The 26,500-nt window shown below is 37.4% G+C and overlaps 4 protein-coding genes and 1 long non-coding RNA gene across 6 annotated transcripts in view; 3 read left to right on the forward strand and 2 right to left on the reverse strand.

Annotated features, from left to right (window-relative positions):
- Positions 1–2,530, forward strand: part of LOC146488537 (uncharacterized) — a 6,904-nt gene extending 4,374 nt beyond the window's left edge. Inside the window, exon 3 of the long non-coding RNA XR_014866068.1 lies at positions 1,724–2,530. This is a non-coding gene — a long non-coding RNA (uncharacterized LOC146488537). The remainder of the gene's footprint in view (positions 1–1,723) is intronic.
- Positions 2,531–5,204: 2,674 nt separating this feature from the next.
- On the forward strand, positions 5,205–6,766 carry LOC146488538 (uncharacterized). Its single transcript, XM_085116539.1, has 2 exons — positions 5,205–5,718; positions 6,321–6,766. Exons 1-2 carry the CDS (start codon positions 5,346–5,348, stop codon positions 6,761–6,763), a joined length of 816 nt encoding a protein of 271 aa, XP_084972665.1. The 5' UTR covers positions 5,205–5,345; the 3' UTR covers positions 6,764–6,766.
- A 498-nt stretch (positions 6,767–7,264) lies between these two features.
- Positions 7,265–11,524, reverse strand: LOC146488539 (uncharacterized). Its single transcript, XM_085116528.1, has 5 exons — positions 11,294–11,524; positions 10,384–10,712; positions 10,112–10,259; positions 9,022–9,226; positions 7,265–7,613 (listed from the first exon to the last, which is right to left on the reverse strand). Exons 1-5 carry the CDS (start codon positions 11,522–11,524, stop codon positions 7,309–7,311), a joined length of 1,218 nt encoding a protein of 405 aa, XP_084972654.1. The 3' UTR covers positions 7,265–7,308.
- A 10,471-nt stretch (positions 11,525–21,995) lies between these two features.
- On the reverse strand, positions 21,996–25,263 carry LOC146488540 (protein farnesyltransferase subunit beta-like). Its single transcript, XM_085118161.1, has one exon. It carries the CDS (start codon positions 25,218–25,220, stop codon positions 24,012–24,014), a length of 1,209 nt encoding a protein of 402 aa, XP_084974287.1. The 5' UTR covers positions 25,221–25,263; the 3' UTR covers positions 21,996–24,011.
- A 34-nt stretch (positions 25,264–25,297) lies between these two features.
- Positions 25,298–26,500, forward strand: part of LOC146488541 (transmembrane protein 245-like) — a 50,326-nt gene continuing 49,123 nt past the window's right edge. For both annotated transcript variants that reach the window (XR_014866362.1, XM_085118144.1), the window contains exon 1: positions 25,298–25,901. Coding sequence is in view for 1 of the 2 variants with exons in the window: in XM_085118144.1 (XP_084974270.1) it covers positions 25,362–25,901 (540 nt within the window). In the remaining variant the exon portion in view is untranslated. The remainder of the gene's footprint in view (positions 25,902–26,500) is intronic.

The raw sequence follows: 26,500 nt of genomic DNA on the forward strand, positions 1-26,500 counted from the left end.
AATTCTTCCCAAACCACTTGTTTCAATCACCTTTCATTGTTGCCACCTTTACAAAAATAATGAACTTATAACCGAACGTGACGTTTCAAGTTCTTACAAGTGTTCAAAAAACTTTTCAGGAGATAAACCCATAAAATTTACTAGACAACGCGCGGTCTTTGGGAAACTTTTACTCATTGCTATCAATATAAACAGTATGCTTAAATAGTGTGGCTACAAAAATAATTTACTACAACAAAATGATAACAGAGTACTTCAATTCTGTTAATCTTTAGTCCTTTAAAAATTCAAGGCCAAAGAAAGTTAATGATGGAAATTCACATCTCGTGACGATTGTATCTTACAAAGCAATTAAACTTCAGCGCCAAATAATCTTGGGAAACTTCCTGTTGTCCAGTCGTGTGTGTTACAATCGGAAAATAAAAACACAGTAGAAAGTAATGAGTAGATAATTATGAATAATAAACATTGCTTTGTGATCCGTGAACTCTGTTTAATTACTCTTTTTTAAGATCATTTTCCTAGGACTCAGTTTATTATCTGTATAACAATGGAACCTCCTCTGTTCAAGCAATACACCCTTGGGACCGAGACAATAAAACCTTGTCTTTGACACGCCTGCCATCCCTATTAAAACATCAGTAGCCGACATTAAACAAAAAATTCATTTAAATCACACCTTAGCGGTAACGCGCTCTATTTCATTCCAAACAATACTGCTTACAACCAAGCACATATTTAAGCATACATCCTTTTTCGGCCGGCGCATTTAACATTTGGCTGCCTATCGTGGTAGAAGGAATTGACTGTCACGGTACCTTGGACGATGGCGACCAACAATGCTTATGCCTTCAACTTCTTCTAAGTCTTGAATCTTGTTACATTTGTTATTCTTGCGATTTTTGCGATATTTGTAATGAATGCTTTTTGCTAGCAAGAAAAATCCTTGTTACTTTTGCGATATTTGCGATATTTGCGGACATTCCGGGGCCCTCCTTGCCTTGAACTTCTTCTAAGTGTTGAATCTTGTTACATTTGTTATTCTTGTGATTTTTGCGATATTTGTAATGAATGGTTTTTGCTAGAAAGAAAAATCCTTGTTACTTTTGCGATATTTGCGATATTTGCGGACATTTCGGGGCCCTTCTTGCCTTCATCTTCTTCTAAGTCTTGAATCTTGTTACATTAGTTATTCTTGCGATTTTTGCGATATTTGTAATGAATGGATTTTGCTAGCAAGGAAAATCCTTGTTACTTTTGCGATATTTGCGATATTTGCGGACATTTCGGGGCCCTTCTTGCCTTCATCTTCTCCTAAGTCTTGAATCTTGTTACATTTGTTATTCTTGCGATTGTTGCGATATTTGTAATGAACGGTTTTAGCTAGCAAGGAAAATCCTCGTTACTTTTGCGAAAATAGTTTGCTAGCAAATTCTTGCTAACAAGGTCGATCCTGGACATATCTCAATGATTTACCATCATGTCAGCTTGCCAGTGAAATTATTCTTTACGCTGATGACACTGTGATTTATTACTCATCGACTAATCTCTCTGACCTTGAAAGTAAGTTAAATTCAGATTTGGCTACAATTTCCAACTGGCTTTCGAGTAATCTGTTGACCTTAAATATCTCTCAATGTAATTTCGTTATTTTTGGTCACTCACGGAAGCTTAAACTAGTTAGTGACGTCTCTCTTGAGGTAAATTCCTCTGCTATTGATAGGTCTGGCTCGTTTAAGTACTTGGGAGTGGTTATTAACCAAACTATGTCTTGGTCCGAGCACATTGACACTATCAGTACAAAGATCAATCAAAGGATTGGAATGATAAAGAGAATACGACATCTTCTGCCTCTGCATACTAAGCTAACACTATACAATTGCTTAATCATCCCACTGTTTGACTATGGAGATACAGTGTGGGGTGATAAAAATAACAACACGCTTATGGGTCAGCTGCAAGTTCTTCAAAACAAGGCAGCCAAGGTCCTGCTTAATTTAATTTACCACCAAGAGGTTCATCAACCGAGGCACTAGATCGTCTGGACCTGAAGCCCCTCTTAAAGAGACGACACTTCCATCGCTGTATTATGATGCAAAAATATCTGTTAGGGGAAATTGATTTTAAATTTGACGTCAGACGCAATAGTAGTTTTCATTCTTATCTAACTCGTAGAAGTAATGATTTACACCTTCCTCGCGTGCGTACCAATTGGGGCAAGCAAACTTTTATTTATCAAACATCTAAGGACTGGAACAGCTTAGACAATGACTTTAAAAACATCAAATCATTGTCCCTTTTTAAGGCAAAGCTTAAAAGTTTGTGAATGATGATTTTTTAGCTATTTTTAAATTCGTTTGATCTTGTGAAATAATTTTTAGGTAATTTTATTTTTTATTTCATTTTTAATTTGCAGGGCCCCACTGAAAACCGCCAAGGCGAGTGGGCTCCCTGGATAAATATTATTATTATTATTATTATTATTATTATTATTATTATTATTATTATTATTATTATTATTATTATTATTATTATTAAAAGGATCTGCAAACAAAATAAAGTTTATTGTTTCATTTATTGTTTTACCAATCCACCTTTTACCAATCCACCTTTTACTAATCCACCTTTTACCAATCCATCTTTTACCAATCCACCTTTTACTAATCCACCTTTTACTAATCCACCTTTTACCAATCCACCTTTTACTAATCCACCTTTTACTAATCCAGTCCATGTTTTACAAATCCAGTCCACTCCACTCCAGTCCTTGTTTTACCATATGCCCTTAGGCCTGTATTAAAAACCAAGTTCAAGCCTGGATCGCACAGCTACAAACGGTTATTTTTCCTAATATTTTGGTCAGACAAAACTAACATTCTTCAGGGGCCGCAAAAAGCTAAGTAAAAATTAGAAATAAACGGTTACAATGTTTAAAATGATACTAATGAATAGTTGAGATTGGTTGATAAACATAGAAAGCAGAAACGTGTGCAGAAGCTATAACAAAATTGGATGTCAGTAAAACGCGGGGTCGGGGCCGGGGTCGGGGTCATTTTTTTTTGTTTTGTTTTTTTTTTTCTTTTTTTTTTTTTTCAACACCACAGGTCATTTGAGGGTCAAATAAGGATTAAAGCCAATATAAAAGAGTTAAGTCTCTAAAGCTTACTAGCTTAGAATAGGTCATTGGTGACAACACTCGATGCAGTTCCGTATTCTTGCGGACATTGGTCCGTGCACACTTCGGCCAATCTAATTTTTGATTTTTCTAACAAAAACGGAAAAAGGAAATATTACTTATCCTTATCATATTTACATATTTTAAAGTACAGAATGAAATGGAAAATAAAGAAAATGGTCAGAAAAATCGATCATTTTTCCATTTTTCTAATTTTGACGTTAAATTCAAAAATACAAAAATACTGTTAACGGCTAAAAACTATTTTGCTTCTTTATATTTTTTTTGTTATTGTTGAAAAAAGAGAAAAATAAAGTAATCTCCGAGTCCTAGATAATTTTTCTATTTTTTCCGTTTTTCCCCAAAAACAGAAAAACAGAAAAATGAAAAAAGGACATTTATTCACACCATTTTTTCATTTTTTTCATTTTGTTCAAAAAATGAAAAAATAGAAAAATGGCATAGAAATCATCCAATTTTCCATTATTCTATTTCCTCATGAAAAATAGAAAAATGCCACAAGGATTTCGACAGGATGTTCATTTTTTTTCCACTTAAATTGATCGTAGGGTTTGAAAATTGAAATATATCATCCAGTTTTTCATTATTGCAATAAAAAGGTAAAAAAATTTGACCATTTTTGGACCTTTAAAACCTATTTTACAATTTCCCAAATGTTAATCACCAAAGACACCGCGAAAAAATTACAAACGGGCAATTAATTCAACACGTGACCCAGCTGGCATCCTTCTTTCCCGCCAAAGCCCAGTCCGATCGGTTTGTAGTGTCTGTAGTTGCCGTGAACAGAAGCCATGGATCTTGGGCCCTTAAAACAATTCGTATTGTGGAGCGGAGAGAAGAGGATAGTGATGGGAGAGGAGGATCTCCAAGTAAGCAAAATCTCGTCCGTATTTAAGGTGAGTTTACATATCTCTGCCACTTGTCAATGATGGTCTTCATTGTCTTCCTTGATCGACCAATTCCCCAACTTTTACATCCATAGGGCTGCCTTGCATGGTTTGTCTTTTTATTGAGCTTGGCTCGTATATATTACATGTGATTAACTTTTCTAAAGAACTTATGTAGACCCAAGAGCCCAAGAGCCGTATGGAAGGTCGAGTTAAGTTCTCGGCTTGCTAAGTACAGAATGTACAAACATGATTGCTTCTCAACTTATTTTATTGTATATTTGAGCAGGGAATTTACTGAATGAAATGGAAGCTATTCCGAGAGAAAATCCATTAGAATAAGTCTTATACATGCAAATAGACTCATTCTTTTTTTCTTATAATAATTATAGGCACAGGCACAAAATAATAAAGCATCAAACAATGAGATCTTAAATACAGCTGTTTAGAAACGGACTAGCATTTTTAACACTGACATGGGTTGAGGAATTTGCTGCACATGCACTTGACAATGAAGCGTGCGTCTGTCACGCAACGCGTCATGCCCATATTGTTTATTTTGGTTGAAAAAAAAAAGGTTTAAAAACCTGTCAAACATTCAGCAAGTTTTATTTCAAAAGAGTTTATAAGAAAAGCGGCTATGTAATCGATTGCAGACATGTAGGTGATATTTTTAATGGTTGCCTGTCCCCACCCCACCACCCCATCTCCCACTCCCACATCCCAAGAAGGATATTTACACAATGTAAACTGAGATAAAGGATGATAAATTTTGAATTATTTTCCTTGTAACACTTTTTGGCTTAAAGGAGTGTCGCTCATAAAATTGCACACAAAATTATTTTTGCTACAGTTTTTTAGCGAAACAGTTCTGATAGGATTAAAGCTGAATGCGCCTGAATGTTCCCGGGGCAAATTACCATTATGGAAGGTTTCTCTCGCCTGTTTCCCTTGCCCAAGCCACCTTCCGCGCGTCCCCCATAGGTTGTACGCCAAAATCAAGCCAGATAGTCCTCGCGCGCTTCCCATAAAGTGTTTGCAATGAAAACTATTTTGAATGTTGAAATTGCGCCTTCAAGTAATTAAGTTGCTCGTGGCTTTTCCTTTTTTATAGTTTAAATTACTTATTTCACCATTATTTTCAGGTTGTTCCTGAAACTTTGTACCTTGAGGATGACTTTACCAGAATTGCTAGATTCCCTAGTGAGATCACAGGAGCATTTGACGCTACATTCTGGCAGGACAAGCTTACACTCCAAGTTATGGGAGAATGCTCTAATGTGCCCGGTATTTGCAATGAAACCCTAATTCCTTCACCACAGCAGTTTGGCATCGGGCGTTCTACAGCAACAGCAACACAAGTTAAAGCTCACACTAGTGTCAGCAGCAAGCTGTCCACATTTCAGGGCAGAGGAAAAACCAAGGCATCACCTTGCTTTAAAAGAGTGGTCTTCTTCGCACATTTTGAAGATAAAGAAATTGTGAAAACCCACACAGCTCATTTGAGGTTGGCTCCAGAAGAATGTAACGTCAACGACGTAGCAAAGTTGGTAAAAGAATATCTGAATATGGACGAGGATTTGGTGATCGTGGACGTCCATGGCTTTGAAATAATGGACAATGAGTCAACAAGGGGTAAGCTTTTTTAACAGATAAGCCACTTTACGAGCTGTTTGCTGATTGGGACGCATAGAGATATATATGTGGTTTCAGTAAATGACCTTATAAAAGCCTCGTATATCTAATTAACACACCACTGAAATTTATATTTTGGCATTAACTTCTTTCTTCATTAAAGTCCCCCCTGGTAGATGTCCACACAGCCACCATCAGCCAAATGTGTTCCCATACAGTGTCACTTACTCACAAGATCTGATAAGCACTTCGACTCTTTTAGTTGCTTTATATTTTATTGCACATTAAATTTGGGTTATATATTTAGATAGGGACTTACTGTAAAGTTTTTGTAATCTATTTATATGTCTACTCAATTATATATATTAAGAATATAAGGAGAATTTATCTACTGATCACTTCTGGCAGTTAATAGGCTGTTAAACACATTTCGATCAGCTAATGAGATGCCAGATTAATTTTTTTTTTGACTGAAACATGATACCAAAGAGGCGTAACAAAGTGATCTTACAGTGAAGCTACTGTATAGGGCAAGTGGGAAAGTAAAAATGCTTGTATCAACTGTTTGAAAATTCACGTTTTTTCCTTTTTTTTTTTTCAAGGCGAGGATTTCTGGAATGTTCCAGCAAAAAAAATCTACGCCATTACCCTCTCTGATTACCAAAAGAAAAAAAAACAAGCGGACAGGAGCAAAGGGAGAAACAAGAGATATAAACCAGAGAGAGAGCCTTTGGAATTGGACGTGCTGGACGAAATATCAGAGAAATTGGATAACCTAGCTAAAGTTGGTCAAAGTAACAGCATACTGTTCACTAGCATTAAAGAAAATTTTAAGTGCTGTATCTGTTTTAAGATGGCACGCCCTATCACAGTCTCTGGCGGCTGTCAGCAACTCCTTGGTTGCACACCTTGTGTAGAGAGGTGGTATGGGCAGGATGGGCGTTGCCCAGTATGCAAAAGCGATGATGGAAGAGAAAAGTATTTCCCTCTAAAAGGAGTTGAAGACTTCGCTGTTATCATCTCAAAGCTCCATGAGTCTATTTAATGAGCAACACACCCTTCATAGGAAGAGGACATTTCATCATTTTTAGTTCAAATTTTAGATGTAACTGCCCCTATTTACTTGATGTGGTTGAAATTTCTGCCTTAGTATAATTATTGTATTTGTACAGAGCAATACCCATGTGTAACCAGTAGTCTGCAGTGTTCCACCACTACTTGGTTGTCTCAGAAAGATTGTAATCAGACGTACGTAGGGCAATAGTTCATTTTATAAGGACATAAAGGTAATGATTAAAGCTTCCTGTTTAATAACTAATTCTGAAGTGGAATGAACTTATATTGTTAGTGATGTTGTTGACGTAGATATCCTCAAATTATTATTATTATTATTATTATTATTATTATTATTATTATTAAATTATATGCTACTCTTTAAATTTGAACGGTGAAAAAAAATGTTTTTTTTTTTCAACACTGAAGTCAAAGATGTTCAGTCTATAGATAACGTCCATGTCGATTATTTGGATCTCTATTCAATTCTCTATTCAAACGAACTTTCAAAATGTATTGAAGAAACGATTTATAACTTCAAGCGCAAGCGAGATAATCCGTGAGCCTCAAAAAGTACAGTACAGCATCTTGGAAAGGGTTATAGTTCGTATTGGCAATTTCATTAAACAAAACTTTGAAACTCGGGAAGTACTTTGTGAACTCTCTTTCTCTGGCATCAGCTTTTGAAATATCGGCCGCCAAAGGATCCCTTCCAAAGGAGTGTTCTTGAGTCAAATCGCCGCGAAACATCTGCACAGCTGCTTCGACTGTTGGTACTACATTGCCGTCAACTGGAGAGGCCTTATTGTTAGTACATCGTCGTTGTAGTGGAAGACCTTTACCTGCAAAATTTTATAGCAAGATTGTGTCAGTTACAGATCTGCATGAGCGACTATTCGTCTGGACTAAACTGTCGAGATACATAAATTAGCTGTCTGCGTTTAAGGGAAGTATCTGCGGTTTGAGATCTATAGATAATCTCATTCACGTTTCTATTATACTTTTTGAAAAAAAGTCTGACTAATCTAGAAGGGTTATCCTTAATTCAGTTTAGGGAGAATTCCCCACGTGGGTTACAAAAAAATCCCGTTTATCAATGGGTTATCGCTTGGCAACTCACTTGCCAACCGAAGGAAATAGTCGAACGACTTACAGCAATAGCTGAGCCGTTAGCGAAAGTCCGTTTCATCCAATGCAACATAATATTTTAGTCTGTTTTTAATATTCCTAACATTTTATTTCATTTTATTTTATTAGCTTCGCCAACATATATACATGGTGGTAATCAAACAAAATAACAAAGAAAAAGTGGCAGGGAATTTGCAACAGCGCGAGCCAGTTACTGCGGGCCCAGAAAATTAAAAAATAAATAAATATGAATAATTAAAATAATCACAAAATTAAAAGCAACACGAGACAGGCTGGGCAAGATTTCGACACTTATTAAATTTGAGACAGACAGACACTTAAAAGTGCGGGCATTTTCACAGTCATAATTTCTTAAGGCAGTTTTGATATACTCTACCATTGCCTGTTTATTATTATTATTATTATTATTATTATTATTTTTATTTTTTTTAAATCATTCAGGACGTTTATGCGCAGGTTTAGTTCATCAGCAACAACGTTCCAGACGCGTATGCATCTGATGATGTAGGACTTTTGATAAGTTACTGTCTTACATTTAGGCTCTACAAATTTAATAACAACACTAGATGAAGATCTAGAAGGCCTCGTGATGCAAGCTTTAAGAATAATTGATGGATCTACCGATAATAGACCATGAATGTTTAAAAAAAAAAACCACCATATCTAGATACTCGTGCTAGAATGTTAATGGAAGCAGATCCAAAGATTTAAGTCTATCCATGTAAGAAATTGTACAGGAAAAAGGCAATTTGAGAATATATTTAGTGGCACGCCTCTGTGCCCTTTCAATTCTTATAATTAGTTCGATAGACTGAGGAGCCCAAATTTGGATTACATAGCCAAAAAGAGGTCTAACTAAAGTGAGATAGACCGATCGCCTAACGTCAGTGCTTCGTATTAATCCTGTATTAAGTCTAATGTAACCTCACAGTTTATTTGCGCAACACGACTGCTCAAACACTTGTTTGCTCCATGTGAGGTCGTTAGCAACAAAGACTCCCAAGTCACGATCAGTGACACAGACACTGGAACTTTCAGTTTGATGCTGTACGATGACTTTTTATTATTGCTATATATTTTTTTTCGATTAGGACTCCTTACCTGGAATGGGGTGTGAATTCCATGAGTTCACCACGTAGCTTAGTCCTACTTGCACTACTTTGTTCGCCACCCAAGAGACACAGAACTTTGTTACTTCATCCTCTATATCAATGACACCATCGTTTTCCATTTGAACCAGTGCTCTCTTTATAGGATAGTTTGTGCGACAGTTAACCTCTACCCAGAGCCGTTCCACAGCATGGTTCTTTAATTAAGAATTAAAATAGTAAAACAAATACTAATCAACACCAGACTCCGCCAATAGGCATGAATAGATTGTGCTAGTAAATCCAGCAAAAGTTGCTTGACAATACACTCAAAAGTTGCTCTAAAGTTGCTAAAAAATTTTAAAGTTGCCACCCAAATTTAGAAAAGTTGCTTACTTTTGAGAGTCATTTTGTTCTAGATTACTACTCCAAACATGAAGTTGTATGTGTAATTTACCTATTCTTTCACGCGATCCGAACCGCATGTTGGGTTTCCTTTCCCTGAGGACGAGGTTGAGCTACCGCTTCCTCGTTGTTTGTATTTACCTTCATTGACCTGAATTTTGCGTTTTCTAGAAATTGAAGCTCTTACAGGACTATTAAGAGTTGCCTCAGTGGCTATGGTAGCCTAAATAGGGTCAATATCTGTATTATTTTCATTTTTCTCGTCAGACACTTCAGCTTCTACAAATTGTGATGCCTCGCACTGCAGCAAATACCAAGATGGCGGGCGGGAAGCTCTATTAACGAATAACCGCTGGATGTAAGCGCCCGTTAAGATAGATAGCTGTTCGATGGAGCACCTGTTATTTTACAAATTATATGTAAGAACGTACGATATCCTTAGTTTTGACCAGTGTTAAAAGCCCTCCAGGAAGCTCTGGGGATGAGAATGCAGAATCAGTCGCCGTTTAAGTATGGAAAGAGGGATGCATGGCGGATTACTTGCAGCCTGTCAGGTTTTCAACCTGTTCGTAAGGAGTTATATTTTCTTTAACACCTTATTTCAGAAAACCCGTAAAAAATTTTTTTCAGGTCCACGTCCACGGATCATTTTGGAAAATAACTGGTTCATTTCTCCTCCCCTCTTTATTACCACGTACCTGCTTTGACTGCGTTTGTATGTACGGCTGTCTAGATGTATTATTCCGTAACTCCTTTAGGTGATCCTGAACCGTCAGCACTAAATAAAATTCCCTTCCATGGTCCACTCTCACTTGGTCGAACAAACCATGACGTAGTATGGTTTCCCTAATAATAGAACAAGTGGATGACAAGTATCATTAAATTGTACCTTTTAATTCAAGTGAGAAGTTTTGAGGATTTTTAAACCTGCAAAATGTACAAATAATATATATTTCATGTCAGAGCTAACCTGAATACATCCCTGTAGATGGTGATATTATTTTTCAATGGCATTACCGATGTAGCAGTTATAAAGGAACTATAGCCATCTACTGCTATAACCTCTGTCACGCCATAACGAATAAGCTTTTCGTTTTGATCAAGATGGAGCTTGTGTCCAAAATATTCGGCATAATATGGAACAGGGTTTAAGTGGCGGGTGATTGATGTCTGTCGTTCATGGCGCTGGTGTGGATTAACACGTTTGAGTGCCTGGCCCACTCTGTTTACTCCCAGTCGCAAGCCTGTGTAATGCTTTATGTGGCCAGTGATCATCTTTCTTCCGTATGTAGCACCAACCTTTACGATTAAAAAACTTTGTCTAAGTATAAAAAATAAATTGAATTGGCCATTTAATCATGAAACTCACTCAACATTCCTTCATACATGAGAAGAAAGTCTTACGTCAATATTTAAATGTAGCGTTGTTTTTGGTGTTCTAATAACGTATTTCCTCAAATAATAGCCGTCCCATGATTACGTTGACGTTGATGTTAGCATGACGTTGCGTGACGCCTCAAATGACGCTACATGGGTGAACAATACAACAACAATACAACAACTTAAGGTTTGCTACAACGAAGGATATCGAATAGCTTACGAATCCAATAACCGCCCTCTTTTCGTGCGAGAAAAAGAAATAATCGGCCCCGCCTATTATTCGAGGAAATACGGTATGCTAGGGCAAGGAGTTCCAGAATTGGGAGCAAGAAAGTAACGCATTCCTTGTCCATTTAGCGATGAACGTTGCGTGACGCCTCAAATGGCGCTACATAGGTGAACAATACAACAACAAGTTCACAACTTAAGGTTTGCTACAAGGAAGGACATCGTATAGCTTTCGAATCCAATATTATAGAAAATGCGACATGTACCCTCACCTCAGCAGCTGCAGAAGCCACCACCTCATCGACAGCTCCACGAGTTAAATGCGAATCATGACGTCGTATCCCATTCGTAGCACAGTACCGGCGGACACTTCTCTCGGATAGTCCATGAACTCCAGGATGCTCTTGCCTTAAAATGTCACTTACTTCTCTATGTGTTTTTTCTTGCTCTTCAACAAGCTCTCTTACATAACGAACAGTTACAACCTCTTCAATGCCCGCCATCTTTTCAAGGTTTCCCGCCAAGAGTGTAAGGCATTCCCAGGCCCTTTGCCCCGACACCAGGAAAATGTTTTGACGAAACATTTGCTTCATAGGTGTATTTGGTAATTTTATAAAAAAGTTACATCAAAGGTTGTCTTGTTATTTGCTGGCGATTGGAAAACACTCGTGACAATAATAGATATATATATATATATATATATATATATATATATATATATATATATATATATATATATATATATATATATAAGATTTAAAGGACCACTGTTAAAATTGTCGCTTTAAACAGTACCTAAAAAAATATATTTTTAATATATTTAATTTTTTGGGTATATTTCAAGTCAAAATAAAAAAAATTTGAAAAATGATAAGATATTTTTTAACTTTTGTCAATTTTTTATGTGGAAATAGGATAATGGAAAATTGGATGATATCTATGCCATTTTTCTATTTTTTCATTTTTTAACAAAATGAAAAAAATTGAAAAAATGGTGTGAATAAATATCCTTTTTTCATTTTTCTGTTTTTCTGTTTTTGGGGAAAAACGGAAAAAATAGAAAAATTATCTAGGACTCGGAGATTACGTTATTTTTCTCACTTTTCAACAACAACAAAAAAATTATAAAGAAGCAAAATAGTTTTTAGCCGTTAACAGTATTTTTTGTATTTTTGAATTTAACGTCAAAATTAGAAAAATGGAAAAATGATCGATTTTTCTGACCATTTTCTTTATTTTCCATTTCATTCTGTACTTTAAAATATGTAAATATGATAAGGATAAGTAATATTTCCTTTTTCCGTTTTTGTTAGAAAAATCAAAAATTAGACTGGCCGAAGTGTGCACGGACCACATTGGTTCCGTGAATTGACTGCATTTTATTCTTCTAAGAAACGAAATGAGGCAAAAAATACAAGGTACGAGATATTTCCTTGAACTAACAAATTCTTGAACTAGAATGTGCATGAACTTACTATGAACACCCCCGCCGCCTTCCATGATCGTGCTCCATACATTTGTCTGTAAAGCGAACCAGCCGTGAACTGCTACTAAAAATAGTTCGCGGGAAAAAGATACAGGAAAATGTATGGAAAGTTCAAAACACGACTGGACGCTTTCTGGCACAGCTACGTAGATCCCTCCAATTTTTTCTGTTTCTGTTTGGCCTGTTTGCCTACTCGTCAAAATGGCGTCGAAAACCGTGATAAGGCCTATTTACATGTCAGTTTTGATGTCGGCAATGAGATTTCAGAGTTCTCGTAGAAATTTCCCTAGTTTATTGACGGTATAGAACTATGAATTTCCATTAAAGCAATTTACATTAAAGCACAAGTATTTCAAGAATAACAATTGTCTCTCAAGTATTTTGAATCTTTTTTTTTTTTGTCAGTTAATTCGTCTTTTTCGGAAAGGTTTCAGTCCAGAGGAATGTTCTCTATTCCATTCAAATGCCGAGCTTTACAAAGGAATTCGAACGCATGTTTATTTCATTCTCGGAAATAATAGTCACGCGTGCCTGACATGGATTGACTGTAACAAACGAGCACGATCATGGAAGGCGGCGGGGGTGTTCAGTCCCTTTTAGTAAGTTCATGCACATTCTAGTTCAAGAATTTGTTAGTTCAAGGAAATATATTGTCTCGTACCTTGTATCTTTTGCCTCATTTCGTTTCTTAGAAGAATAAAAGGTAGTCAATTAACGGAACCAATGTCCGCCAGAATACGGAACTGCATCGAGTGTTGTCACCGATGACCTATCCTGAGCTAGTAAGCTTTAGAGACTTGACTTTTTTATATTGGCTTTAATCCTTATTTGACCCACAAATGACCTGTGAGATGTTGTTTAGTCTCTTCTACGTTTTGTAACTGAGCTCGTTGACAAATATCACATATTCTCTTCTAGAGTTATTCCCTCTCCTTGTAAACAGACCATTTGTCCATGAATGGTTAAATAGAATATTACACGGCGCCGCGAAGATATGAATTCTAGTTTCGAGTGGTAAAAACAACCAGTGAAATGTTGTTTTTTGATTTAACACAAGAAAATAAAATTCATGTCTTAAAGCCACCATGTAATTTTCTTTTTATTATAGAGACAAATCTATTGCTCACTTAATTATCACCGACTGTTTGCATAGACAACCGAGAATAACGTCATCAGTAATCTCACTGGTGAGGAAAATAGAAAATACGCTACTCGGGTCCTAGATGTAGTTTCGTATGAATTTTACCAGTGGTGTATTTTGCGGCAAAACACTCGCGTACATATAATAAAAGAAGTTTTGTTAGACTCCTGGCGCGGTGGCATACAGAGATGTGGCGCTGCCTGGACGTGATAAGGGGTGCTTTGTGAATGATCAGAGCTCGGTTGTTTACTTACTTACTTATCCTCTTTGGGCCCACGTGGACTCTTAAGGCCGGGTTGTTGCGGGGGTCCTTGCGGCTTTGCCCCACATCTGTCATACATGCGATACCAGAATTCCAGCTCAGGAAGCCATCATCGGGTAGCTCACACGTCGCCCGACGACACCCCCGGATGAGTTCGTCAATCTTCTTTTCGGTTTCCGTAATCGGACATTTTTTATAAGGTGCGGGGATTAGCCGCACGCCCAACCCCCAACCTGGAGGACCAGTGACTACCCTTTAGTCTGGCCTCTACCCTTCGACCTGCCCGCCAAGGTTGAACCTGCTGGAGGAAGATCTCCGACGGTATAGCTCTCAGGGTCATCGAGGCACGCAAGCTCCCCCACCACAACAAGGCGGTAGTCAACGGGGGAGAGCTCGGTTGTTTGAAATCCATTAATTTTGAGAGAACAAGTTAAGAAATACGCTGGGATTTTTTCAACAATTGCTTTTTTTTTTTTTTTTTTCACAAGATGCTAAGATTGTTCCTCTTATTTTGAACGTGAAATCATTTTATGTAAAGTCAAAGATAAGAAAAAAAAAAATGCTTTATATATATATACATATATATATATATATATATATATATATATATATATATATATATATATATATATATATATAATTAAGTAGGTAAATAACTAGGTTTAGAGCACTCTGCTTTGAATTCTGATTGGTTCACCGAACTATTCTGGTTTGTTAGAGGAATTACTTTGAGTTTGACACTCAATTGAAGTTCACTCTAAAGTCAGTAAGTAGGCTTTCTATGTTTACATGATCCTGAACGACTTCCAAACCGGTGGATTCGTTTCCATAGTATCATTCAATATTAGTAATAACTGTGTTATTTCAACCCAAAAGTTTAACCGGATAAAGAATCGCAGTTTTTGTAGGAAAGCTCATGCCAGGGTCATGTGAACGAGACATGACTGTTGGGTGATCCAGCGAGACGGTGCCTTCTTCCCGGGACTGGATGGCCACAACCACCCTGGTGAATTTGGTGTCCTGGCGTCAACCCAGATCCAGTCTCGCGTGAAACAGGTACAGTAGATATGTAAATATGTGAGGTCCGTATTGGAGAAATATTTCTTCTATGAACAAAGCCAATCTAAAGTTGTAAGTTTCTATTACACTGTTTTAATTTGTAATAGCGATGCTTTTGATCAGGGTTTAAACATTCCACAATTAAAGGAGGATGAACAGGAATCCTTAGAAAAGGATTTGACCTTGGAAGAACTAAAAGGTGCTCTAGCATCTTTTGCAGACAATAAATCTCCAGGAGAAGATGGATTTACAAAAGAATTTTACCAAACTTTCTTCGACTTGATTGGAAAAGACCTCCTGAACTCGTACAACGATTCTTTTCAAAAAGGATCTTTATCAATTTCACAAAAAAGAGGAACAATAACACTTATCCCAAAAGGTGAAATTAACCTGACGGATTTAAAGAATTGGCGTCCTATTTCTTTACTTAATGTTGATTATAAACTCCTTTCAAAAGTACTAGCCAAGAGAATGGAACAAATTTTACCAAAATTGATTCATACAGATCAAACCGGATTTATTAGTGGCAGATACATAGGCCAAAATATTAGACTTTTGAGCGATATAATGGAATTTTCGGATACTAAAAAGTTTCAAGGAATTTTTCTGTTTGTAGACTTTGAAAAGGCATTCGACACCTTGGAGTGGAACTTCATATTAAAATCTTTAGAGGCATTTAATTTCGGAGATAATTTTAAAAAATGGGTTTCTGTTCTTTATAACAACGTACAAAGTTCTGTCATGAATGGTGGATATATGACCCGAATTATTTCGAAATATCAAGAGGAGTTCGGCAAGGGTGTCTGCTTAGCCCCTGCTTGTTCATACTCGCAGTGGAGCTGTTAGCCCTTAAGATACGCCAAAACCCAAACTGTAGAGGCATACAGTTACCAAATGATCAAGAAGTAAAAATTTCACAATTCGCAGATGATACGACCATAATAACTAGCAACGTGGACTTTCTTAAATCACATCTCCAAGTCATTGATTGTTTCGGAACGGTTTCAGGCTTAAAATTAAACAAAAAGAAGACTAAGGCAATGTGGCTAGGGACAATGAAACATAGCCGTTCTAAGATACTGGAATTCAAAAGTACAAAAGATCCAATTAAAGTATTGGGTACGTTTCTGTCGTATAACCAAATTAAGAATGTTGAACAGAACTTCGTGAATAGGATTAGAAAAATGAAAACTAAGTTGAATTTATGGCTTTCTAGGGATCTTACGCTCTACGGTAAGTCTTTATTAGCTAAGACGTTAGGAGTGTCTCAATTGGTCTACGCAGCGTCCATGCTGTCTGTCCCGACTTCAGTAATAAAAAATGTCCAAGCAGAGCTGTTCAATTTCTTATGGAAAAACAAAAAAGATAAAATAAAGAGATTGGTTATGTATCAACCCCTTGCGGAAGGAGGTCTTAATTTTGTTAACTTTCCTGTAGTAGTCGAGTCTTTACGCTTAGCTTGGATAAGTAGATTTCTGAGTAATTCCCGAGACTCATGGAAAGCAATCCCCAATCATTATCTTTCCACACATGGTGGGTTACAGTTCCTTCTCAAACGAACTATAATGCTGCCTGTATCAACAATAATTTACCTACTTTCTATCGGGAGCTTTTACAGTATTTTCAAGAGTTCAAGAACAAGACTAAAATATTTTCGTACGGTAACTTCCTGCTCTGGAATAATGAAGCGATAACCATCGAGAAAAAGATGCTATTTTGGAAATCTTGGTTTAATATGAAAATCTTCTTTATTCAAGATATTCTTAATGCTGATGGGAATTTCTTAACTTTCGCAGAATTTCAAAACAAGTTTAGTATTAAAACAAATTATCTTCATTACTTTCAACTCTTGGCTGCTATCCCTTCCGATTTGAAAAAGAAAGCCATGTCAGCTGAAGTACCGTCACATGAACAGCTACTAAATTCAACTACGGTATCCTTGTCACCTGAAAGTACGCCCGTAGATCTAGCAAACATGCGCTGCAAACATTATTATAAAGTGCTGAACAAAAACTCGACAGTGGAGCCAACTGGCATCAAAACCTGGAAAATCAACTTTGCCGACGAATATTCAGAATGGAAAAATAAATTCTTATTTATATATCTTTCAACAAGAGATAATAAACTAAGGCAGTTCTCATTCAAGCTTTTACATAGAATTCTAGTAACCAAAAAAGAACTCTTCAAATTTAGACTAGCCGATGATAAAACATGTTGTTTCTGTCCTAATCAAGACTCTATTGAACATACCTTTTTAGACTGCATTGTGTCACAGTCCTTTTACTCTGAAGCGTTAATATGGTTTAATCATGTAAATAACACTGATATTAGTCTCTCCAATAAACAAATAACCTTAAACGACATACCCGCTATTCAACAATTAACTGATTACCCAATACGCAGATTACACTTATTCGTTATTTTACTAAAACAATACATTTACGCTTGCAAATACTTTGAGAGGAAACCAACCATAAAGGAATTTCAAAATAAAGTTTTATTGCAATGGCAAATTGAGAAATGTGCTCTTCCTTAAATTCTTTTTCTATTTTCGTCAAAATATTAACCTTTGAACAAAAAGGGGGTAGTTATATGTATGTAAAATAGATACACCAGTCATGCAACAGCAACTAAAAGCTATAATAATTTTCTTCGGCGCAGTCTTGTCCTTGTTCAGCTTTGTCTCCTTTTAATTCGTGTTTCGCTTCTTTCTTATATTAATATTATTAATAGTTTATGCACTGGTACTGCAATGAGTTAATTTTCTTTTCTTTAAGTGTAAGTAGCTGTAAACAATGTCATCGATGTAGGACGTGTTAACTGTAAAATATTGTATTGTAACTAGTTTTTGTGTGTTGCATCATAATAGAAAAAAAAAAGTAATTATTGTAAGTAATCTGTACATATATCATTGTTAAATAGTGTGTCATGTAAAGCAAATAAAACCTGTTCAAAAAAAAAAAAAAAAAAAAAATTACACTGTTTTAGGGTTTACCTAAAACACGGAATCCGGAATAATAAAAAAAAATTAAAATTCGTCAACATGAAAATTTCAACGAAGGTTAAAGTCACTTGGGAAACAGTTTTTATAGCTTTTGGAAGAAAGTAATATCAGTCAGGAGCCCAGTGAAATTTTCAAAAGTTTCCCTTAGATTTCAATTGCTTAGGCAGTTGAGCCACTCATTTGGAATAAAGGTTCCCAATCTTCAAACGTACCCTTAAATACCCCCACACCTCTTCCTACTCGATAACGTTTCCTCCTGCCATAGCACATAGATAGACAATGAAACGTAACTAGAGAAAAGAGTCAGTGTTGCGTTTATCCCTCATCAACTCTTTGCAAGACTTATTGTCTTTGAATAATAATATAAAAAGTCTTGAAACAAGTCCGTATGGGGGTAGCTTAGATTTCATCTAAAAAAAAGCTTCGAATTGGCACCGACCCTGGATAGACAGCGGGCAAAGTTATTTATTCATCCGTCCGTCCGTCCGTTCGATCGTTCGTTCGTTCATTCATTCATTCATTCATTCATTCCTTTCGTTCCTTCGCTTACCGACTCACTTTCTCGTGGTTCTGTCATGCCTGCCGGCATACATTCGTACGTTCAATAATGTATGCATGTATTCATTTATGCACCTTTTTACAAAAGAGTGTCGAGCTGCCGGTACAAAGGAAACGTTTTATGTCGATAGCCTTTTTTGAAATACAGTAAGAACTTCAGGAGCCTGTGAACGATTTCTCATAATTTAGTAATCACAATAGCAGGATGTAGATAACAAATTATTTTATATCCTCTAATTCCAGATACCTTGGAAGCCGTAGATCTATTGATTTTGATTTAGAGGTAATAAGTCCAAATATTTTAAGCCCCATTCCCACCCTTATGCCCAAACAATTTGTTGAGCCGTAATATATGTTAGTCACAATGTTATGACACGTGTAAAGATATATTTCCATCGTCACCATTGTGAATGCGCTAATTTGCCTACTGTGCCTATCAAAACACCACCAATCGTACACATCTCTCTCCCCTAGCTTTTCCGAAAGAACGAAAATCCCCTACTCACAAGCCAATCAGCATACGGCAAGTTACACAGAAAAAGAAAAGTAGAAAGAAAAGAAAGTCTTTCCTGATTTACGGATTCCGTGTATTTGATTTTATAAACATAGATAGGTGTCGTTCTGGTGTGTTTTAAAGTTTTACGCTTTAAAATTTCACTGGGCTCCTGACTGATATTATAATTTTTCAAGAGCTATAAAAACTGTTTCCCAAGTGACTTTAACCTTCTTTGAAATTTTCATGTCGACGAATTTTCATTTTTGTTTTTTTTTTATTCCGGATTCCGGATTCCTTGTTTTAGGTAAACCGTTAATTTATATATTATCCTTGTTTTGACAGGTAGCACGAGAGAACTTGTTCCGGCCGGCTTCAGCTATTGTGAACGAAGTGTTGCTGGATGAGCAAGACAAGCGAATCGATGAAAGTTATAGTCGTCGAACAGCTATTTCTCCTCGGCTTATCAGAGAAGACTTCGCTTGGTGGCGAGTTGGCTGGTGGCGAGACGGTTTCGTGGTGGCGAGTTGGCTGGTGGTGAGACTCCCTGGTGGCGAGGTGACCGGATACCTGCGGCGGTTCTACAACAGGTTCACCGGGTGCAGCATTCGGCGCCGCTGGTGGTTCAGGATTTGGGTGTTGAACAGCATCTGCAGCGTCTGCCATCTATGTGAACTATCGCGAGGATCGAACCGCCAAAACGAACTCAAAGTTTCTTTCCCCTCGTTCCGCTGGAAAAACTGAGTGTGAGTGGACTGGACAGTCCGCTCGCTATTTATGACACTGCTCTTACGTAATCATTACGTAATCATCACGAAGATATTCTCATTTGGCCTAACTAGCCGCATTGTTGGAGCATATTTCAAATTTACATATGATTTATTGATTGGGAGTGTTATGAATAGCCACTTGAAATTCAGTCGATTTCGGACCGCGTGCTCGCCTTCGCATCGATATTTGACACCTTCTAGTTGATAATTTTTCGCGGAGACTCGTGGGATATCATTTCTCCTCCTTTCTGCTATGATAGGACCTTGTAACACGCAAGGGGTGCGCAATGTACTCCGGGATATTGACCGCAATTTTATTGTTCACTATTTTGTACATGGTATAAGTTGCGCAATTTTGCGTCTCAGTTCTAATGAGTGCCAGTTCAGATCGTTCAGAAGTTTTTCACAAATCTGGCGGCTCGCCGCTGAACTCCTTCGATATCTTGGCAGTGTTTTTAGTTGTCTTGAGAGTGTTTTTAGTTGTCTGTGTCTTTAGTTGTCTGTACTGTTTTGTAATGGACACTTGAACCATTTCTTTCTTGTCTGTACCGTTTGAAATTCATGTATTTTTGGTGGTAACGGCCGTACATGAATTTCAAACCAAATCATGAAATCGCGAGTCCTGATCAAATATATAACGTAAACATAAAAATCGCACTTTCCTTTTGCGGACGAATGGAGGATGACGATTGACTTTATTTATCATTCAATTATTGGAAAATGATGTAGAACATTAGCTTGCCGAAAAACAAACTCTAAATTTGCATCGTAGAGACGATGGGCGAACAAATCATTGATGTTGTGGTTTGTCGATTTAGGACCATTTAGCGCGCCAATTAATAGATTGGCGGGAAAACGAAAACATTTAGTTCATTTTTTCCGTTACCGATGGTCGATGTGTAGTCAGGCTTCTGGACAGATCGGCGGAGTTTTCGGTTCCAGTTAACTGTGCGTTTCCACAGAAGCCAAGCTTTCTAGTCACAAAGACTTCATTGCTTTGCGGCAAGCTCGATCTAGACATTACACGCGACTGAAATAGATTCTTTACTATACTGTTGATAGATTGCTGCTTTCGAACAGGAAATCGATCATAGCAACCGTCACTCAACCTAATTAATTTTAACACCTCTACGCGGCTCCTCATGTAGCAAGTCATATCGAAGTGGACCATGAAATATTTAAACAGTCGAGTCAAAGTGCGAAAAGATCACCAAAAATACAAGAAAGGCAAATGGAACGGAGCCAAACGTGAAATGGAACAGCGATCCGCTGGAGGGTATGGGCGCCCGTTACCACCAAAAATACATGATTTTCAAACGGTACAGACAAGAAAGAAATGGTTCAAGTGTCCATTACAAAAAAAGTACAGACAATTAAAGAGTGGCACAACCAAAATACAAACTGTTCAACTTTCTTTTCTGGAACAGGAAAGTGTAAAACGAAACGGTCTAGCCAAAACACAGACTAGCAACTCTATATCGAAGTGGAACATGGAATAATTTAACAGTTGAGTCAAAGTGCGAGTCGGCAAGTTGACGAAAATATTGCTCTTTCCCCTCATGAACTCCTTTATTGCAGCCAGTTGATAGGCATTCAAACGAAAAAATTTGAACGTAGAGCTCACGGTGCTAAAAGCTCGGTCAAGTTCTGCCTCCGCCGTGATGTTTTTCACTATTTCCGCGAGAGGCGTACTGAGATCAAGGTCAACCTTCCAGATTTTAGAAGGTTCGATATGATTGGCTTAGCAGAGGAAGGGAATGTGGCGCTTAGTTGAGCAGGGGTTTGAGGGGAGGAGGTATTATGAGTCCTCTAAAAACGACGGAGGTTAGACCTCCCTCCCTTTCAACCCTCTCTTTAACACCCCCTGATTACTAGTCATGTTGAAGGAGTTCCTTTTTGGAGAAAAAAAAATGCACTTTTATTTGACAATTTTATGGGGAGAGTAATACGCAACACACCCACAAAATATAAACACCGCCTTCACTTCCTTTGTGAAGGGGGCTGATCTCACACCTGACTAACTCACCAAAAATCACACCAGAAATAGGCGCTGATTGCCATATTTGGTAGATGTAAGAAAAGTATGATTAACTATTTTCAGTGGGGATATATTCAAGGCTTCTGCAAGAAATGGATAACAGCCAAGGATTATCCCCCGACACTGTATTGCAGAAAGACTGGCTTGTAACTCACACTACCACTTGCAGACAACAGTTAGTTTATTTAGTTTAACGCATTTGTCACAACAATTACAATGTCAATAAGGCTTACTAGAGATAATAACAAAATTTAACATATATCAACTAATAGCAAATAAATGGGAAGTAAGTGGGGGAGGTAGGGAGGGGGGTGTGGCAGGAGAAAGGAACTGAACTTTCGTTGCAATTGTGACCTAACTCCCCCAAGGTAAGATAATCTATAAATTACAAAATAGACATTGAATACACAATCATCATCATCAATTCTCCACGCACCAGTCGGCGCATAAGGCCGAATACGCAATAGACAATTAAAAACAATCTCAATTAATGAAATGGAGGACTGTAGGTTTCTCGTTTAGACAGATAAAATTGGAAATGAGTTTTAACTGGCTCCATGGGGTTTTCACTTATAGTATGATGTGCCCTATGTTACACATTGAAAGCCAAATTTCTTGTTTTCTCACTACTAATTCATCAAAATCCCACAAATTGTAATAATCAAGAACAAAACTGTGTCCTCGACCACTTGCTGGTAAAACAATTCCTTTCTGTCTTGAGTTAGAATTACTCAATCACGGGCATTTGATAGCATATACAGTGTACTAGGCTTTGATTAAAATATTTGTTTTCCATTTTGTTTGTGTCAAATCTTCTGAAATTTTTACAGCAGATAGCAACTTATCTGAAAAATCTTTAACAACAAAAAAAGGTAGAGGTTACAAAGGCAGACTCTTTGCTTTTTGCAAATTTGTAGTTTTTGGCACTTGCACAAAAACTTGTTTGCGTAAACTAATTGGAAGAAATTTACAACCTTGCTTATCTTTGTGGAAACAAATATCAATATATCGCCTCGGTTTATAAAACTATTCCAGATAATATTTTCTTTAAATGTTTTTTTCTGTTTCCACTTGGGGCTGTAATTTGAGCTGCATTGTTGACTTGTTCGCCGTTTTGTTTGAGCTTGTGTCAGCATGCGCACACATCACTAAAGTTTGCTTCATCAGTGTGCACACAAGCTTAAAACCCTAGGGAGACACCTGAAACATAATTAACAGGACTGTGTATATTTCTTATAGAGCCAAAGATGCTTCTGTAAAATGTCTATAGAAATGAATTTCTATGCAAATGCAATAAAAGAAAGAAAGAAAGAAAGAAAGAAAGAAAGAAAGAAAGAAAGAAAGAAAACAACAGCACAATATGCCCTGCTCTGCTGGGTTCAAATAGAGTTGTATAACACTCACTTGAGCTATTGTCTTTTACATACTAGTAGATCCTATGTTGAGGGCACTTTTACTAAACATAGCTATATGAACAATATAGCTCTGGTATTCTGCTCTGGTGTTAGTCACCACAATAACAGTAGACAAAAATAGCAAGTACCAGAAGTATATTCTGTAAATAGAGAAAATATGTTAACCTTCATGGATAGCCATTTCCATTGAACATTCCTGTGCAATGATTTACTAGCATCTCTAACTAACCTTTTTCCCAAACTCTTTTCTCATATGTTCAATATAGCAGAAGCCTAATATACACTGCATAAAACATAAGCTGCACCTTTACTTTAATAAAATATTGTACACATTGCAAACTAGGGGTAGAAGTTAGTTTTCCAAACGGTATGGGTCTCCCAAAAAAATATTATGGGTCTAACTGTCCTATGTTGTAAACATCGCTCTTGGTCTCAAAGTCTTAAATTTTTTTACAAATTAGCCAAATGGAGTTTCAATTAATTTTAAAGATTAAGAGATTAGCTACGATTTGATAGCTGCTCTGTGAATGTCTTGGGCTCAAATTTCAAATGTTTAAAAAGTCTCAGCCTCACATTTATGAAGAGCCATAGTCTCAGTTTGACATTTTAAAAGTTCATAAAGACTCAAGCTCCCATAGAAATATGCTAGACTCATTGTCTCACAGTCTTGATTTAGTCGTTTGCCACCCTTTAAATTTAGTCTAAATTTCAAGGTGAAGGCGTCAATTTTAAAATAAAAATAGCTCAGTTCAATATGATTGTTCTCATAGAAGTGGTTGTTTTCTAAAGTATTCCAATGCTTGAACTGTGCACTGGACACCAATGTTGAAAACTGGGTGCACAGGAGCCAGCATGTTATCTTGTCCACCTACGATGGTTAGGTTAGTGTGACGCCTCCGTACAAAGTGTTGAGCCACTGACAGACCACTTAAACAGTAGCATGTGTGATAAAAATCTCGTGATTTTCCAGGTTTATCAATTAATCCCCCATGGTGCAGTTGACAGTTTATCAACAGATAATCCTGAAGAGCTACTTGATCAAACATCCACTTCTCGTCACTCAATAAACTTCTGTCACCACTGGCATCAACAACAGTATGAAGTAAAGGAAAAACTCCACCTTGCCAAAACGAATAGCAGCCATCAACCAATTTGTTTGTTCTACCTTGGAAGCCACCCTCAAGACGCATCTGACGGCTTGCCACCCAGCGAAGCAGGCGCTTGTTGTCAATCATATCTTGTTTCCCTAACAACACCAGTGCAGCATAACCACAGAATGTATAACCCCCATGGGCTTCTAACCCAGGCTCCCCTGAAAATCCACCCTCATAGGTTTGGCATTTAGCAATCCACTCTGCTGTACCCTCAAATAAATCTGGGGTTGTGACATTGGTTAGATGTGCTGCAACCACCGCACAGTATGCGCCTCTGATGTCAACCTCACCATCACGATGCATTGTAAATGCCCCTTCTGGTGTGCGACAACTTAACAAGAATGATTTCAGCTTAGGTCGGTCTATGATGCCATAAGCCTCTTTAGTTCCAAGAATGCAAAGTGCGCAAACGGCTGCATACGTAGGAGCAAGGTGAGGAATTTGTTGGGGACCTCCTGAAAAGCCCCCTAAGGGATCTTGACAGCGCTTGAGAAAATCAGCAGTGTGAAAGCTTTCTTCCGCAGTTATTGCTTCACTGAGTAATTCCAGTCCATGCAAAATCCAGTAGCAAAGCCACGGTCTACTAGCGTCCAGACATTCGTAAGCTTCTGACAAATGATGAAGACCTCGTTTGAGGTACTGGACATGTTTCTGGCGAAACAATGGAACTTCCGGGGCTATATTTACCACGCGTAAGTAAGCAGAATAATTTTTTGCCACTAACTTTTCTACTTTCACTTGTTCTTCGGAAGTAACAGTGGCAAGCCCGTCATCTTTGAATCGTAGATCGTCAATTGCCTTCGCAGAATGGTACGCCATGTTTAATGAAGATGAGGACTTGGTGCCAGACTATGCGCGTAATAATACGTCACTCGCATGGCCATTTTTGGATAATAAGGAAAACATATTCTGCATTCAGCTGACCAGTGCGCTGTTTTGAATCCCTGGGTGTTTTTCAGAATGGCAGCGTACAAGTCAACTCGTAGGCCGTCAAGTTTTGAGGCTCTTAGTTCTCCATTTTCCGCTGTGTTGACATCTGTGGGCGTACAACAAAACGAAAAGGCCTTGAAACTTGCCTTCTACAACACGGCGGCTCTGGTTTTCGTGGCGCTGAGTGTCTGTGCTGCTATTGCAGTGTACTATGTGTTGGAGCCTTTTCTTCGACCTCTTTTGTGGGCTGCACTATGTGGAGCGTTCTTGTATCCGTTTAAGTGGAAACTAACGCAAATTGTTCGAGGATTTCTCCGTTCGTTGCGAGAATCTAAAACTCCTGTGGTGCTAGGAGCGATGATGGTGCCATTCCAGTTGGCCAATAAGGTTTCAGACATTGTTGGGTCTTTTGTTGTACAAAAGATCCGTGTCTTCATCATGGTTTGTTTCATAGCAGCTTTTGTTTACGTTCTGTACATTGTTCAGCCATTCAATGAGATTTTCTGGATTTTAAAAGGATTTGGATTACTTGTGAACCTGTTGTTAGATGTATTATACAATCCGTTTTTGGTAAGTGGTAACTTACTTGTTACAAGGATTTACAAGGCTTGTTGTTTGAATAAGGTTATATTATTTTAATTTATTAAGTGTGTGTTTACACAAACAGTCTCATGACCTCAAAACTACATTGCTAACAAAAGGTCAATTTTGTTATATAATTTAAAATTCTTACTTGGCTCTGAAGTTTAGGGGAATGAAACAAAGGAAATTATAACGAGGTTCATATCTGAATGATTTATTTCTTTTGTGTTTTCCCCCTAAGCCTTTGTGCCAAGTGAGAATTTTAATACATTGAAATCGGTCTATTGAGTTTCAAAGTGTTTACACAGAATCAATCAAGTTGTTTCCAGGTTTTTATGTAATAGTGATTTCATTCCCTGGTACAAAAGTTTTATTAGTGCGATTTGGGGGAAGATTTAAGGGTATGCCACCATTTTCAGTTTTGTCAGCGAGGAAAAAAACAGCACAATTCATGTGAACCAAGAAAGTAGTATACCTTTTCAAAGTAACTGATGAGTATTAATTCAGTAAAATGGCAAAGAATGTTGATGGGGAACTGTACCAAAATAGTAACTGTTTTCAAATTAGTGTGGTTTCCCCAACCTGAC

This window comes from Pavona decussata, unplaced genomic scaffold, assembly GCF_977016875.1.
Source record: "Pavona decussata unplaced genomic scaffold, jaPavDecu1.1 SCAFFOLD_9, whole genome shotgun sequence".
Taxonomy (NCBI): Eukaryota; Metazoa; Cnidaria; class Anthozoa; order Scleractinia; family Agariciidae; genus Pavona; species Pavona decussata.